This window comes from Salminus brasiliensis, chromosome 9 (assembly GCF_030463535.1).
Source record: "Salminus brasiliensis chromosome 9, fSalBra1.hap2, whole genome shotgun sequence".
Taxonomy (NCBI): domain Eukaryota; kingdom Metazoa; phylum Chordata; class Actinopteri; order Characiformes; family Bryconidae; genus Salminus; species Salminus brasiliensis.
Window position 1 is genome coordinate 27,222,440 of NC_132886.1, and position 15,827 is coordinate 27,238,266.

The 15,827-nt window shown below is 38.6% G+C and overlaps 1 protein-coding gene across 1 annotated transcript in view; it reads right to left on the minus strand.

Moving 5' to 3' along the window:
- LOC140562762 (basement membrane-specific heparan sulfate proteoglycan core protein-like) overlaps nucleotides 1-15,827 on the minus strand; it is a 221,583-nt gene that overhangs the window by 95,992 nt on the left and 109,764 nt on the right. The window contains exons 9-16 of the mRNA XM_072688621.1: nucleotides 11,212-11,484; nucleotides 10,791-11,060; nucleotides 9,433-9,708; nucleotides 8,991-9,260; nucleotides 8,617-8,898; nucleotides 7,380-7,658; nucleotides 6,617-6,727; nucleotides 3,517-3,615 (exon numbers count right to left, since the gene is read on the minus strand). Coding sequence (XP_072544722.1) covers nucleotides 3,517-3,615; nucleotides 6,617-6,727; nucleotides 7,380-7,658; nucleotides 8,617-8,898; nucleotides 8,991-9,260; nucleotides 9,433-9,708; nucleotides 10,791-11,060; nucleotides 11,212-11,484 — 1,860 coding nt within the window. The remainder of the gene's footprint in view (nucleotides 1-3,516; nucleotides 3,616-6,616; nucleotides 6,728-7,379; nucleotides 7,659-8,616; nucleotides 8,899-8,990; nucleotides 9,261-9,432; nucleotides 9,709-10,790; nucleotides 11,061-11,211; nucleotides 11,485-15,827) is intronic.

Sequence of the window (15,827 nt, forward strand, 5' to 3'; positions counted from 1 at the left end):
CCCATGGATCTTATATTTCTGAATAATATGTGCAACTGTAGTTACAGGAACATTAAGTTGCTTGGAGATTGATAATCCTTACTTTTAACATGCTTGTCTATAATTTTTATTTCTAATCTCCTGAGACAACTCTTTCCTTCGCTTCTTCTGGTCCATGTTGAGTTGGTACACCAAACAGCACAGTGACTACCTGTAGCCCTATATATAGGCCCACTGACTGATTACAAGATTGTAGACACATGTGATGCTAATTAGTGGACACACCTTCATTTAACATCCAGCCTGTCACAGTCAAAGCACTGCTGCAATAAAGCTGTCTAAAGTAAAAACAGCAAACTCAGTAGGTTCCTTCACAGACTGTCATAAGTGAAAGCAAAGTTAAACATTAGTTATGATCTGCAGTGAAACTTAGATGGCAACAGGACAAATGTTGTATTATTATGAGCATGTTTACTACAATTATCATTTATTCTTAAAGTCCATTTACAACATTTATGTGGCTTTATGTTCCAAAAATTGTTTATCATTATTGTTTATGCAATCATTTTCCAACCTCTCTTTATCCTTCAGAATTAAATAGGGTGTTTCTGTTACTGTATCCATAAAGAAGCTTTTCGAGAATCCATGTTTTGAAAAAATGTCTATGTAAATGTTGTTGGTATAATAAAAAAGAATGCAATTATGGAACAGAATATGAAAGCAAATGTTTATTTCTGCTAATATAATTGAAAAGCTTTTATTATAATGTGCAGTACTGTTCAGTTATAGTTAATTTCTATTACATTGTGCAGCTCTGCTTAAGGTGAATTACTGTAAATCCAAAGCTTCATTATGACACACTTTGATTATAAACAGAACTGAAACTAGATTTAAAAAGGTAAAGTTGGTCAGAAATAAAGAGAATACTCTTACTTATGACAAAAAAACATATATTATTAGACACAAATACATATTCACTATATTCACATATTATACAAGACTTTTAGCACTTGAAGTCATGATATTTATTAACTGATATTTATTAACTGTCAGGGTGAGGACACATGCCTTCTGGCCACTGGCTTTTTGCTGCCAATGCAACATCACTGGGCAACCAATGAACTCTAAAAAAAAAAAAGGGCCAAGTTCTGATTCATCCACTAGCAGATGCCCACATCGGCCAGCATAACACTAACGTGATGTGTGGAGAGAGTGAACCATCTACCCAACTGCAGAGAATAGGAGCAATTGCGCTTCGACTGCTGACGGCAGGCAGCATGACCCGGGATTAGAACCAGTGATCCTCTGGTCATGGAACACTCTGAACTCCATTATAATGGTTAATAACTGAACCCAAGTTTAAGATACAGAATAACTAAATCCATTATAATAGTTAATATCTGAGCTAATTATGCATTTTAATTGATAACAATTAATGACCTTAAAACCTAATTCATGGCAAATGGTTAATAACTGAACTTATGATAAAGACTAATAATTAAAGTCTTAATAAATTACATTGTTCTGAACATTGAGCCACCAAGTGATGTGGCTCAAGTCAGCTGTTCACGTTGAGTTCATCTGCATGGAAGGGTCAAAGACAATTTATACAAAGAAAAAATGTAAAACTAAATATTTTTAGATGCTGCCCTCTTGTGTTCGCACTCCTGAAAGCCCCAATCAGGAGTAAACTTTTTTTTTTTCATGGACCTATAACAGAAACAAAATGAGAAATTTATGAGTCAGATAAATTGACCAAAATGCATGTGTTTGTTGAAGCATAATTATTTCTATTGAAATGCATTTTACATACTATATACAGTTAAGTCTACTCTCCATTTGGACAGTGACAATGAGTTCATAATTTCAGCTTTTATTTAAGGTGTTTAACAAAACTATTGCAGATATTTTGGAATTCCCTCACAAAACTGTATGAATAAAAACAAAAGCGTGAACTAAAATGTATTTATTATTATTATTGGAATACTGTAATAAATGTGTGAGGTTTGTATCTTAAACTTTTATGACAGAAAGTTTAACTTTAACAAAGAGGATTCTATTAAAACAAACTTTTCTCCAATACTGTTCTAAAAATCCAAAAACTATTTGGTGGCATGTGTACTAAACACTATCACTCCTCCTTAATCAATCTGAACCTGTCCGACCTCTTCTCACCTTAGTCTGGATTCTGCTTCAGCTCTGAGTAGATGGTGTTCTGGTCGGTATCAGCAGTGGTTTTCTCTAACAGCGGAGAAGAGAAACACCATCTTAAGTTAACACCAACCAAGAACAAGATCATATCAGTCTATAAGTAATGTTCTCAGCATGTTTCCACAGTTTTCCAGTTTCATTAAACACATCACCAGATTTGCCCTGATGTTAAAAGCTTATAGAGCTGCCGTAACACGTTTGTTTCTCATTCGACTGGGTTTACTTGCCTGTTACTGTGTGTGTGTGTGTGTGAAATGTGGTGTGACCACCCTCCTTTCCCCTCCTTTATATGTACTGTTAACAATTCACAACACCATTCTGCCTGAAATACCATGTGTCAGAGGGTAAATTTCCCATTGAGAAGAGTTTATGTTTTATACATGTTTGGTCACACAGGCAAATCATTAATTATAGCTATACACTCGCTCTGTTGAGTAACCAACTTTGATCTGTCTGGAATCCGTTTGGATTGAATATCATACATATCATATCAATACTGCAAATGCAAATGAGAAGAAACGGACTTTCTAGAGTAGAGTTTAAGAGTACATCAGTACAGAACATGATACTGAGTATTTTATAACATCTTCAATCTTAGAGAATCCAATTGAACTTAAAAAAAAAGAAACAGCCCTCACCCACCTCTGTCTGGGGATCTGTCAGGGGTTGTTAACAGATGGTCGCTTTGTACTGGTTGATAGCAACAGCTTTGATTTCAAATAATAACAGTTTTGTCACAGTTTTACTCAGGGAGAGAATGGCTGGCAGAGACAGAATCAGATAGATGTTGCAAAAGAGAGAGCTCACAGTCTGACTCTCTGTCTCATACATACTCTTATTTTACCATACTCTTTTAGGTCATATTCTGAAGTAGTAATTAGTTTGTATTTTTGAGAGATTTATATTATTCACAAAATATAGCATTGCATCATTACTTTATTAATTATTCAGGATGTTTGATGATCACCCCACCTCATTCCCAATTCCCCAACTTATCCCAAAAGTGTAGGATGGAGCACCATCACTCCCGAGAGCATAGTTTCACTGCTCCACAGCTCAATGCTGGGGGAGAGGGGGGGGGGGTACACCCCTCTAGCCCTGACAGGTCTGGCATTAGACATGATGCCAATAGGATTATGTTTATCTGCTCCAGAGAGTCCTTTTCTTTTGGCAGAGCATCTCTACAGGGACTAGACACGCTGTGTTGGTGTGCATTTGAACATCTGTGTCAGCAATGGGTTCAACTAAAAGTAGCTGAAAGCATTCATCAGAAGGGGTGTCCACAAACATTTGGACATTTAGTGTATGTCATTTTTCTAATCTTACTTTTAGACATGTAGCCCAAGTTTTGTTTTTTCTTCATCTTCTTCTTGGATTTTAGATCAATTTCAGCATACGTCACTTCACTGGGTCCAGCTGGAGCGTCTAAGAGAGGACAAAGGCTGTTTTCATTCTTCACTCTCATTCTGCTATGCTTTAACACACACTGTTAGCATAAGAGCCTGCTTACTTATAGTTTCATCTCAGTGGTCCATTTAGACACACCCTTATGGGGACTCATTCATCCACCAAAGCTTTAGCCAGAGACAAGAAGTGTATAATTCATGTGACTGATGTAAGATATTATCTTTTTTTGTCTTTTATCTGGCATTCCACCAGTGTATCCTGATGGTGACCAGAAGCAGTTTGAGACATACAAATATACTGGCATTATAGAAATGATCTCAAAGCCTAGAGATGAGAGGTCATTCAAGCTTTCCATCTGAATTTGGGAATATGTAACATCACTTGGTCTTGTCACTGCATCATTTAATACAGAAATACAATTAGACTGAGACTGAGGTCAGTTACATAGAAAGTACATTTGCATCACAGCTGGGATGCAGTTCTTACCATTTCCTCTGGGTGTCTTAGTGGTAGTTGTAACTTGTGTTACATCTCTGGATTCGGTTGCAGAATTATCTAGAACAAAAGTAACTGATTAGAGAAGCTACTGTGTTCTCACCTCAGGATGATCTCACTTTGGGAAGAAAAAACAACTATAGCTATATAACTGTTGTGTTAAGAATTGTACATACTGTACATACATCATGATACGAATGTGAGGGCATCATAATTCATTCATCATAATTCCTTAACATAACCTCAAATCATCAGCTAGAAGGTTGAAGCCTGGGCACATTTAGGTGTTCCAACAGGAAAGTGAAACCAATACATTTAATGAACTGAACCAGTTCTGCCAATAAAAGTGGTCATATATTCAAGCAGAATTCTACCAGACATTAGTGTTTATGATTCCCAAAAGCATCTGGTCAAGGTACAGGTACATCTAATCAAAGGACATGTAAACAGATATTATATGAGTTGAATGTATGATTTTGATCCTGTGATAATTTTAGAAAACCCCCAAAATAAGAAAAACACAAGTGTATTTGAACTGTAAGTGAGTTCTAGTGTTCATACAACCATCTCATCCAACACTGCAATTTATATATATATGCAGATGTAATTAAAGTACACATTCCATGCTTATTTAAATTATTAATAAATGAAGTCCCCCTCATTTAAAGACACTGTAATGTTTGGGACATTTAGACATTTTAGTTTATGATTACTCAGGTGTGTTCCATTGCTTCATTAGTGCAGGAATAAAATACCTAGGCTTGCTCCTAAGCATTCAAATACCTTGGACGTCTATAATTCCTATTGCTCAACCTGAGGACAAAAGCTGTGCCAAAATAAAATCCAACAATTGAGTTTTAAATGCAAGAATTGGTCAAGCCTTGTACTACTAAAATCAACTGTGTGAAATATTATTTAAAAGAAAGAACGCACTGGTGAGCTCATTAATGGCAGGCCAAGGAAGACCTCCATATTCTCAGTATTCTTCAGAAAAATGCTCAATTGTCTGTCTGACCAATTAGAAGCAGCATTTAGAGAGGTGGCTGTGTATTCTTCTATCTACTATGCACAGAAGACTTCAGGAACACATATAAAGAGGCTAGGTAGAAATACAGATGGCCAGATTAGTTTCCAGAAAAGATCTGTCAGAATTCTGGAAAAAGTACATCTTGTGGACAGATGAGACCAAGATTATCCTTTATCAGAGTGATGGCAGGAGCCACGTATTTTCTGCAAAACATTGTGGTTGGGTGTCATGGGTATGTATAGCTGATACAGGTACTGGCACACTTATCTTCATTGATGATAGATCTGCTGAGGGCAGTGGCACAATGACATCTGAGGTGTATAGGAACATTTTATCTGCTTAAGTTCCAGTAAATGCTTTCAAACTCATTGGGCGGTGGTTCATCCTACAGCACGATCATCATCCCAAATATACTTCAACACAGTAAAACATAACAAAAAGTTATTTCTGGTCACCTGATTTTAATTAAACTGCAGGTGCTTTCTGTATGCTTTCCAAAATGTAAGGGAACAATCTCTGTTGACTAAGATTGGATAAAAAAATGGGTAAAAAGTAATTAATTTGTAATTCATTGTACATTTTCTATATATTCATTACACATGATATATACTAATAATTAATATATTTTATCAAATATATTGATTTATTTATTTATTATAAATCAACATTCAAGTCTTACTCAAAGGCAATGTAACTATTGGAAGCAGTAATGGTCACAAATCTTTGTCCCTTTCTTCTTTAATACTTAATCAGAAGTTTTTCTAACGCTCATCATCCTGTTTATGCGTTTGTTGAACATGTACACTACCTTTTTTGTTATTACATCTGTCAAATGTGGAAACATAACATTTCAATCTGCCCTCATACAGAAACTATCCAATTAAGCCATCATGAAAAGAAACAGGAAGATCCTTGACATGTGTTCATTTCCAAGCGCATCACAGTGCTCCAGTCAGCATTGTGCTATTTCTACAGTAAATTAAAATCAAATCAAGACCAAAGAATGCCATAGTAAAGGATATTTGGCTTGAGATTTAAACCGACAAATGCTACAGGTCTGTTGCCTCAATGAACTTTTGTAGCCTGGTCTTTTTTCACCTTGACCACAGTAAGCTTCAGAAAGGGTAGTAAACTCCTACCAAACATGAGACATGAATATCAGCTTGAACCTGGTGTTTATTGTCACTTTTATTGCAACGCAATCTGTGTAGTATAGGCCTGCTTTGTCTTTACGTGTCATGTTATGCTACATGATACTAAACGTGATTGTGCAGTGTATCTGCTACCTGGTGTATAGTGGCTTAATGGAGACAGTAAAAAGTTGAGCTTTTCAGCATGTTGATTTCTACACCCTTAAACTCAACTATTATTCAGTAATGATGCAAACAGACGCATTGGACTTGGCTGGTCTTAAAAACAAGTTCCGAGGTCACAGATATGACTTGTTTAAAGAGTGTGTACCATCTACACAGTGCACATAAAATCATGTTTACAAACCTTTGTTCTTCTTGTGACACCAAACCAGGCTCAGTATGATAATCAGTAAAGCAATTAAACTGGACACAGCTGCTACTCCTGCTTTTAAATAATTAGATCCAGAATCTGAGTCTGAGAAAAAAAACATTTAACATTAAACACTTTGTTTAGTTGTTGTGTCACAGAATTAATCAAATAACATTATCACATACATTCTCACTTTTGACTGTGATCCAGCTCTTTTTGAGCAGGACATATTTGTCATTGCTATGATGTAATTGCTTTTTATTATTTATGTTACATTAAAAAAAAAAAAAACATTATGTTGCCTCACTCAGATTAGGCCACATGTATTTCTGGACAAGCTGAGTGACACATGTCCGGCATTGAAAAAGAAAGAATCATGTTGACTAGAGTTTTTTACACAAATATGGCTTGGGTTATGCAGTGTTACACACCTCTTGCCAGAGTTTAATGCTGCTAATCAAAGTTACATAGTGAAGAAGCAGTGTTTTGGCCTGGAGTGGCAATGACAGAGATGCCATTCTCCACATAACAGTGAGTGTAGCATCAACCTCATTTTGAAGCTGTTATTATAAAGTAAAATGACTGTCTAGATATATCCAGAAATATTTTAGATTAGGTTGCAGATTACAGATATTTTAACAGCTAAAATACATTTTGATACCAACCCTATGAGTGTTATTCTAATCTGATGTATTCCAAATAATAAAAAGGAATGCATACTGGACTTCTGTGATAGGACAACTGTGTGTAAACTCACTGTGCACTATGACAATGACTGGATGACTTCTCCCTCCAGATTCAGACTGACACCAGTACACTCCAGTGTGAGATGTGGAGAGAGAGCTGATGCTGCAGACAGATTCTGTAACTGATCCCCAGTCTGATGTACAATCTGACACCTTCCTACTGTGTGTGTATCGTCTCACTCTCCATCCAGTAGAGTCACTCTGTCCCTCACAACTCAGTGACAGAGAGGCATTAATAAAGTGCTGTGTTCTGCTGGGACTGGTGATCAGAGAGACTGGAGGAGACGAAGCTGAAAAATGGTGAGAAAAACACACTGAAGCAGATTAGTCAGTGTGAGCTGTGGGACAGTAATGAAGCCCTCAGGGGCAACATGAGGGGAAGGGGCATTCTAAGGGCCTAAGGGTGATGTTACGGTCCTGTGACTGACAGGTATACAAATAATAAACTTTCATCATTCATAAAATATTTAATTAAAACATTAACTCATAATATCCAGAGCCCCTGTATTGCCTTATTTGACTCCCCTGTTGTATTTACATGAAATCTGTTCTGTCCAGGTAAAACTGTAATTGCACTGCGAGCATCTTGTTGCACATAAATAAAGATCTAGTAACCAAAAACACAATGAAAGAAAACAGTGACAGTATGCATATATTGTATGAATATGGCAGAATTGTTAAGAGTTATGTTTCACATTTTCAAGGTTGGGGTGGTGAGCCCAGTGTGACCAAAATCACTGGAAGCCCTACTCATAAAGTCAACATGATGAAGATCATTGCATCAGACTCTCTTTACAATGAGAAAAATATATGAAAAGGTGCTTCACATGAACTGCATAGGTACATACTATTTTTAGCATGTTGCTAATTGGAGTACTAAACTAGTGCTACATTAAATAGCCACTGAAAATGTAAACTGGTTTGATTAAGGCAATGCATTTGCACTCATTCAATAGATTTACATTTTCAACATTTAGCTCTTATCCAGAGCGACTTCCAGGGTAACTCATATTACAGAGGTGGGGCAATGTAATGTTAGGAGTCTTGCCCAAGGACTCTTATTGGTATAGCGCAGCATAGTCACCCAGACCAGGAATCAAACCCCAGCCTCCCACATGGTGTTGAAAATGTTTGATTGATCTACAGGTCTTTTTCTAATGCAATTAATTGTTAGTCTGGTGATGGATTATGCCCAGCAACAGACCATGAACAGCCAGTAAATGTAAATCATTCCCACCATGTTCTCACCAGTGATCCACAGTGGCTGTAGGTTGCTGTACTGTGTGTGAAAGGCTGCTTCTCCTCTCTTTGCTCTGCACTCATAAACTCCTGTGTGATGTAGAGCAGCAGCACTAAGAGTGTAGGAGCCTCCAGCTTCTCTTCTGCTGTCTGAGTGGAGCTCCTCACCATCTCTGTACCAGCTGAACGTCCAGCCTGTAGAGGAGTCTCTAACCTCACAGCTTAGAGTCACTGAGTCTCCTTCAGTCAGCCAGCTCTGAGGAGACACGCTCAGTACAGCCTGAGCTTCACCTGACAGCATAGAGAAGAAGAACAACATGAAGATACAGATAAGATGATAAGATGATCACATATAATTAATGAGAAGAAACCCACACACTCACCAAACACAGTCAGTGTAACAGTGTCACTGATCTCTGAGAGCTGAGAGTCACTTTCTCCTCTGCAGGTGTATTTACCACTGTTAGACTCTGTAACAGGGCTGATTGTGTACTCCTGAGTGGTGCTGTGTGAGTGAAACGCTGGATCACTCTTAATCCAGCTGTATTTCCACTCAGTGTCTCCTCCTGCCTGTATGTCACATCTCAGAGTGACAGTCTCTCCTCTGAACACGTCTTTATCAGGTTTAATGGACACCACAGATTTAGCACTTTCTGTAATAAAATAATTAATATTAATAAACATCAACTGTTTCTAACTAATATTCTTAAAATAGCAGTTAACTTCAAATACATCAATATATGTCTCTGTATAACTGTCACTTCCACTTTTGTCTACATGCTTTCTAACAATTCAACACTATGTATCATCATTTTTCGTACTTACCAGTAACGTTTACCCAGAGTGCATCACTGTAGGGTGTGTAGTTGACTGGGTTTCCTCTCCCAGCTCTGCACCAGTACTGACCTCCATCAGGGACACTAACTGAGCTGATGGTGTGGAAGCGTGTTTCAGTGCTGAACTCATTCTGAGGGTTCTGTGTGTGTTTAGTCCAGTAAAACCTCCATCCAGCAGACTGATCCAGGACACACTCCAGAGTCACTGAGCTTCCTCTCAGTGCAGCTCCTTTAAGCCTCGATCTGAGTTCAGGTTTAGATTTAACTGCTGATGGAGATGACGCACAGAGTTCAGATCATGAAATCAGAGTCTTTATCACACTGATGTTCTCATATTGTAATGTCTCCCTCTGCTGGCCTCAGTGGGGGGCCCATGCACAAGGCCTTGGCTCTGCCTTTCACGTGAGGCTTGGCTCTAGGCACACCAGACTAATTAGGACTCCACTTAAGCACCTTTGTTTGGTGTGCTGGGGTGGAGTCTCCATGACACTACCTGTGACACCAATGTTGCTCGCACATTTTTTCAGCTTACTTGGTTTTGACACTCTGCTTGTTTTTGCTACTAGAGTATGGATTTACCTTTGATGTACCTGCCTGCCCGTGATTTAACCCCTGCCTGTCCTGGTGTTGATTTTTGCCTTAGCCCCAATAAAGAACTTTTGCACATGCAGCCTGCTCCAACCACTCTGTCACACATATCATTAACCAGCTTTAGATTAAAGCTCAGTTATCTTTTAAAGAGCCCCATGTCATATATCAAATATTTATAGTCCCATATCAGTGTTAGAAAGTTTAAAATAATGGCAACATTGTTAAAGTGTCTGAACACATCACCACTGAACCTAAAGAGAGATTTGACCATGTAAATTTAAAATACCATTATTTTATGCTATGGGATCAACAGAGATTGGGAAATGGTAGGTAAAACCAAATCATGAATGTTTTCTGAACATAAAAATGCACATTTTGTGATTGACCTTTTAATAAAAAAAAGTAAAAAAGTTGCAGTTATGTTATGATAAATGTACATTAGCTGTACATTCTGTGATACAGTATAATCTCCCGTACTGTAAACACTTTTTACAGAATTCAACACAAGATGCTGTGTGAAACAAAAAAATGTGTAAACACATACTGGCTTTAACACAGTTCACAGTAATTATCTTCAACAGAGCAACACACACTCAAACAGGGAATCCTATTTTCCATGATATGTCCTCTTTAAGTCAGTTTAATAGAATCTACTATTATTATATAGGTTATGAAGGAGAGGAATGGAAGAGAGGAATTGCCCAAAGTTCATTACCTTTTAATCAAGAAATAATGTGAGGAAAACGACACACTCACCTGATACACTCAGTCTAACAGCAGCACTGATCTCTGAGTAGCGCGGCTCTGTTGACCGCCTTCCCTTACAGGTATAATCACCTTCATGAGACCCATCAACATTAGAGATTTCATAGTTCTTCCTCCATTGAGCTTCACTGAGAGGATCATTATTCTTAAACCACTCGTAACTCCAGACTCCTCCACTTTCTATGTCACATGTGAGAGTGACTCTCTCTCTGATGAACACACGCTCAGCTGGCTGCACTTTCACTGTAGCCTTTGGTTTATCTGTTCATAGATCGTTTACACTTATAAAATATGAAACTCTCTCTATGAAGATACACACCAGTATTAAATACTGTGGAATAATCTGAAATAAATGTAGAATTTTCTGAAAGGAAGTCATTTGTAGAAAGAAAACTTAAGATTTATGACCAACCTCTTACTGTAATCCTGACTGGAGCACTGTAGCGTGAGACGTAGTCTCCTCTGAGTGCTACACACTGATACTCTGCTGTTCCTGTATCAGACACTGTTATACTGAGTGTGTTGGTGTCTTTATATTCAGTCAGAGGATTTAACTGCTGAGAGACTTTGTACCACCTTAACCTCCATCCAGTGAGTGAGATCTGCAGATCACAGGTCAGAGTAAGTGTGTCTCCAGTGTAGACAGTGGTGTGAGGATACACCCTCAGTGTTGGTTTGGGTTTTTCTGTTGAGATGAAATGATGAAGAGATCAGAGCTGATTTTACTTTTACAATATAAACAGTAGTTTATCAGGATAAGATCAGACTTTGTACATTTAGATTCTACATTTGGTGTAAATGTTACAGTAGTTTGATTTTATCTGCAGTGTTGCTACACAGTGCAGAATGCTCAGATTCAGGGGTGAACACCACAGATCCTGGTCTTAAGTTAATGTAGGTGCTTTTAAATGTTTAAGTACTAAAAATAACTAACCAAGTTATATTATTCTGAATGTAAATTACAACTGTGTGCACACATGTGAAATACACTTCATAACAAATTAGTTTATTTTAAAATTATATTTATGAGAAACAAATTTTCAATCTTTCAACATTGTTTCCCTTTGCCAATTTTAATATTTAAGGAAAAAAAAAAAACTTTGGCTGGGACCCAGGTGCCTCTAACTGTTATATGGTATAAATATATTTAGAAACAGACACACGTGTCATGATCCACTGGGTCAGACAATGAGGGAGAACACTCGCAGGGGATGGACCAAGGCGAGAGAGTTTATTAACTCAAACAGGGCAGAAAACAATGAAAAAGCAGCAAGTGTTAACAGGATTAATGATAAACCAAAAGACAAACGTGACACCGAAAACTGGGCAAACGAGCACACCTGTGGCTGGTGAGGGACGAGGGCTAGGCTAGCATGCCAGGGCTGAGCCAGAACGATACCGAAACCCTAAACCTACAGGCAGTGCCTGGGGAAAACCGTGAAACAGAGAGACAGCGCGGGTCAGGCGCTTCTGAGACTTACTGGACCTCTGGAGCTGAGGGATCCGCTGCCGAACCCAAACAACAGAACCGAGACAGTGACCAGCACTACGAAACACCAGATCCAACCCAGCGTTGGCCTGAGATAACCAGAGCTACTAAGAGTTGACAGAAGTCAACTAAAGTCAATTCTCGGCACTGGCTGCTTGCTCTAGCCCTCCTTAAATGCACCAGCCCACAGGTGTAACACATAAACCAAACAATGAACAGACACATGTCAAACACAACCTAAAACCAAGATGGCGACGATGGGTGTCAACACAAGAGTCCTTTTCAACATAAAAGTCCAGAACTTAACAAAACATGACATGAACATGACAAGACTTTGAAGGGGGAGTTCTTCATCGCCTGTGAGCCGCGGCCCGAGACCGCCCCTGGGGCGTGTTCCCTTAATAATTCTGACAAATCACTACATTATTTTACAGTCATGTGAAAAAGTTAATACACCCCATGACAACCTTTGTCTTTGTTAACATATTTAATTATCTGGACATTTGATATTCATTCTAACAATATTAAGAGATGGAGGTAACATAAATAAAAATATAAAACTGAAGATATAAGTACCACATGTAAATTGTAACTAAGAGAAATTCAGTTTTCTTGTAAGGATAAAGTTAGAACACCCCACATTAGTACTACCTAAAATGTCTAAAATTAGAATCAGGTGCTCCACATCAGCTGCACAAGACAGCTGCAGAGAGCCTGTCTTATTTAAACCTCAGACATTTAGTCAGGTCTGCTCTTGTTTGTTGAAGTGAGTGGAGTAACCATAGCCAAATCTGGAAACAATGGGAAATCAACCACTGTCTAAAGAACAATTTACATAAAACAACAGCATGATCAGGTCAGACTGTGCTAGCAAGTTCAGACCATGAGTGGAACATAAGATGCATAAAGACATTTCCAACCATCCTAAAATTATTACAGGACCCACAGGTAGCTACACTTAAGTTTAAAGTATCACACGCTGTTCATTCTTTTTAGAAATACAACAAACCATTCAGTCAAACTGAGAAAGAATTGTTAACGTTAGTTAACAAATAACTGAGTGGTGGCTCAGTGGTTAGAGATAGGGACTATAAATGACAGGGTTGTGGGTTCAATACCCGGGCTATGGAAGCTGCCACTGTTAGGCCCTTGAACAAAGCCCTTCACCCTCTCTACTCCCCATGCGCTTGAGTTGGCTGCCCATCGCTCTGGGTGTGTGTGTGCTCACTGCTCCTAGTTCACTAGTGCGTGTGCGTGTTCACTACCACAGATGGGTAACACAGTTCACTGTGCGTAATACAGCAACAAAAACATGCACCTTTCCCTTTAAATTATTTAATAATACAACATAGCTAATGTCTGTCATCTAAACACTTCCTCTCACTGCATCCTTCACTTTTTGTCTGAACAGACAACTGAAGTTTTAAGCCACTCACTGTCACTGTGCATTTATTGTAGAGTCAGTGTTCATTAGTAAAGCTCCCTGAAATCACAGAGACACTGATTCTATTCAGTTCCATCAACATTAGAGATTTCATAGTTCTTCCTCCATTGAGCTTCACTGAGAGGATCATTATTCTTAAACCACTCGTAACTCCAGACTCCTCCACTTTCTATTCACATGTGAGAGTGACTCTCTCTCTCTGATGAACACACACTCAGCTGGCTGCATCTTTTAATAAAGATTTTTATAAAATATGAAACTCTCTCTATGAAGATACACACCAGTATTAAACACTGTGGAATAATCTGAAATAACTGCAGGATTATTCAATTATTCTGAAATCAAGTCTTTTCTAAACAGAAAAACAGAAATGATTACTTACCAACTGTAATCTTGACTGGAGCACTGTAGTGTGAGAAGTAGTCTCCTCTGTATGCTATACACTGATACTCTGCTGTTCCTGTATCAGACACTGTTATACTGAGTGTGTTGGTGTCTTTATATTCAGTCAGAGGATTTAACTGCTGAGAGACTTTGTACCACCTAAACTTCCATCCAGTGAGTGAGATCTGCAGATCACAGGTCAGAGTAAGTGTGTCTCCAGTGTAAACAGTGGTGTGAGGATACACCCTCAGTGTTGGTGTGGGTTTTTCTGTTGAAATGAAATGATGAAGAGATCAGAGCTGATTTTACTTTTACAATATAATCAGTAGTTTATCAGGATAAGATCAGACTTTGTACATAAAGAGAATTTAGATTCTACATTTGATGTGAATATTACAGTAGTTTGATTGTATCTGCAGTGTATAATGCTGATCTTCAGGGGTAAACAAAGTACTCATCCTGTACAAAAGTGTTTTTTATTTATCAAAAGTAAAGGTACTGAATATATAATAGTTCAAGATATTATAGTCATTGTTATATTAAACGATTAAGAGCGGTGTTTGTAGACATGGAAACTATGGTTGATTTAAGCAGGTACACTTTCCTAATTAAGTATAAAAAAAGCATTAATCCGAAACAGGTTTCAACAGTTTCTTTATTTTCATTTTTCCAATGTGAACTTTTTTTGTTGCCAGGTTGCTTTTCCAATTTTCCAGTAGAAAATTAAATACTGATTATTGAATCCAGTGCTGCTGCCCAAACCTAAAACACATGTGCAGCCAGCTCATCCAAGTGCTGGGAGTATCATATGAAATGGGGAGTCTTATCTAGTGGGTTGGAATTACACTGCTAAAAGAAATAAAGGGAACACTTAAACAACACAATATAACTCCAAGTAAATCAAACTTCTGTGAAATCAAACTGTCCACTTAGAAAGCAACACTGATTGACAATCAATTTCACATGCTGTTGTGCAAATGGAATAGACAACAGGTGGAAATTATTGGCAATTAGCAAGACACACTTAATAAAGGAGTGGTTCTGCAGGTGGGGACCACAGATCACTTCTCAGTACCTATGCTTTCTGGCTGATGTTTTGGTCATTTTTGAATGTTGGTGGTGCTTTCACACTCGTAGTAGCATGAGACAGACTCTACAACCCACACAAGTGGCTCAGGTAGTGCAGCTCATCCAGGATGGCACATCAATGCAAGCTGTGGCAAGAAGGTTTGCTGTGTCTGTCAGCGAAGTGTCCAGAGGCTGGGGGTGCTACCAGGAGACAGGCCAGTACACCAGGAGACGTGGAGGAGGCTGTAGGAAGGCAACAACCCAGCAGCAGGACCACTACCTCCGCCTTTGTGCAAGGAGGAACAGGAGGAGCACTGCCAGAGCCCTACAAAATGACCTCCAGCAGGCCACAAATGTGCATGTGTCTGCACAAATGGTTAGAAACTGACTCCATGAGGATGGTATGAGGGCCCGATGTCCACAGATGGGGGTTGTGCTCACAGCCCAACACCGTGCAGGACGCTTGGCATTTGCCAGAGAACACCAGGATTGGCAAATTCGCCACTGGTGCCCTGTGCTATTTACAGATGAAAGTAGGTTGACACTGAGCACATGTGACAGACATGACAGAGTCTGGAGACGCCGTGGAGAGCGATCTGCTGCCTGCAACATCCTGCAGCATGACCGGTTTGGCAGTGGGTCA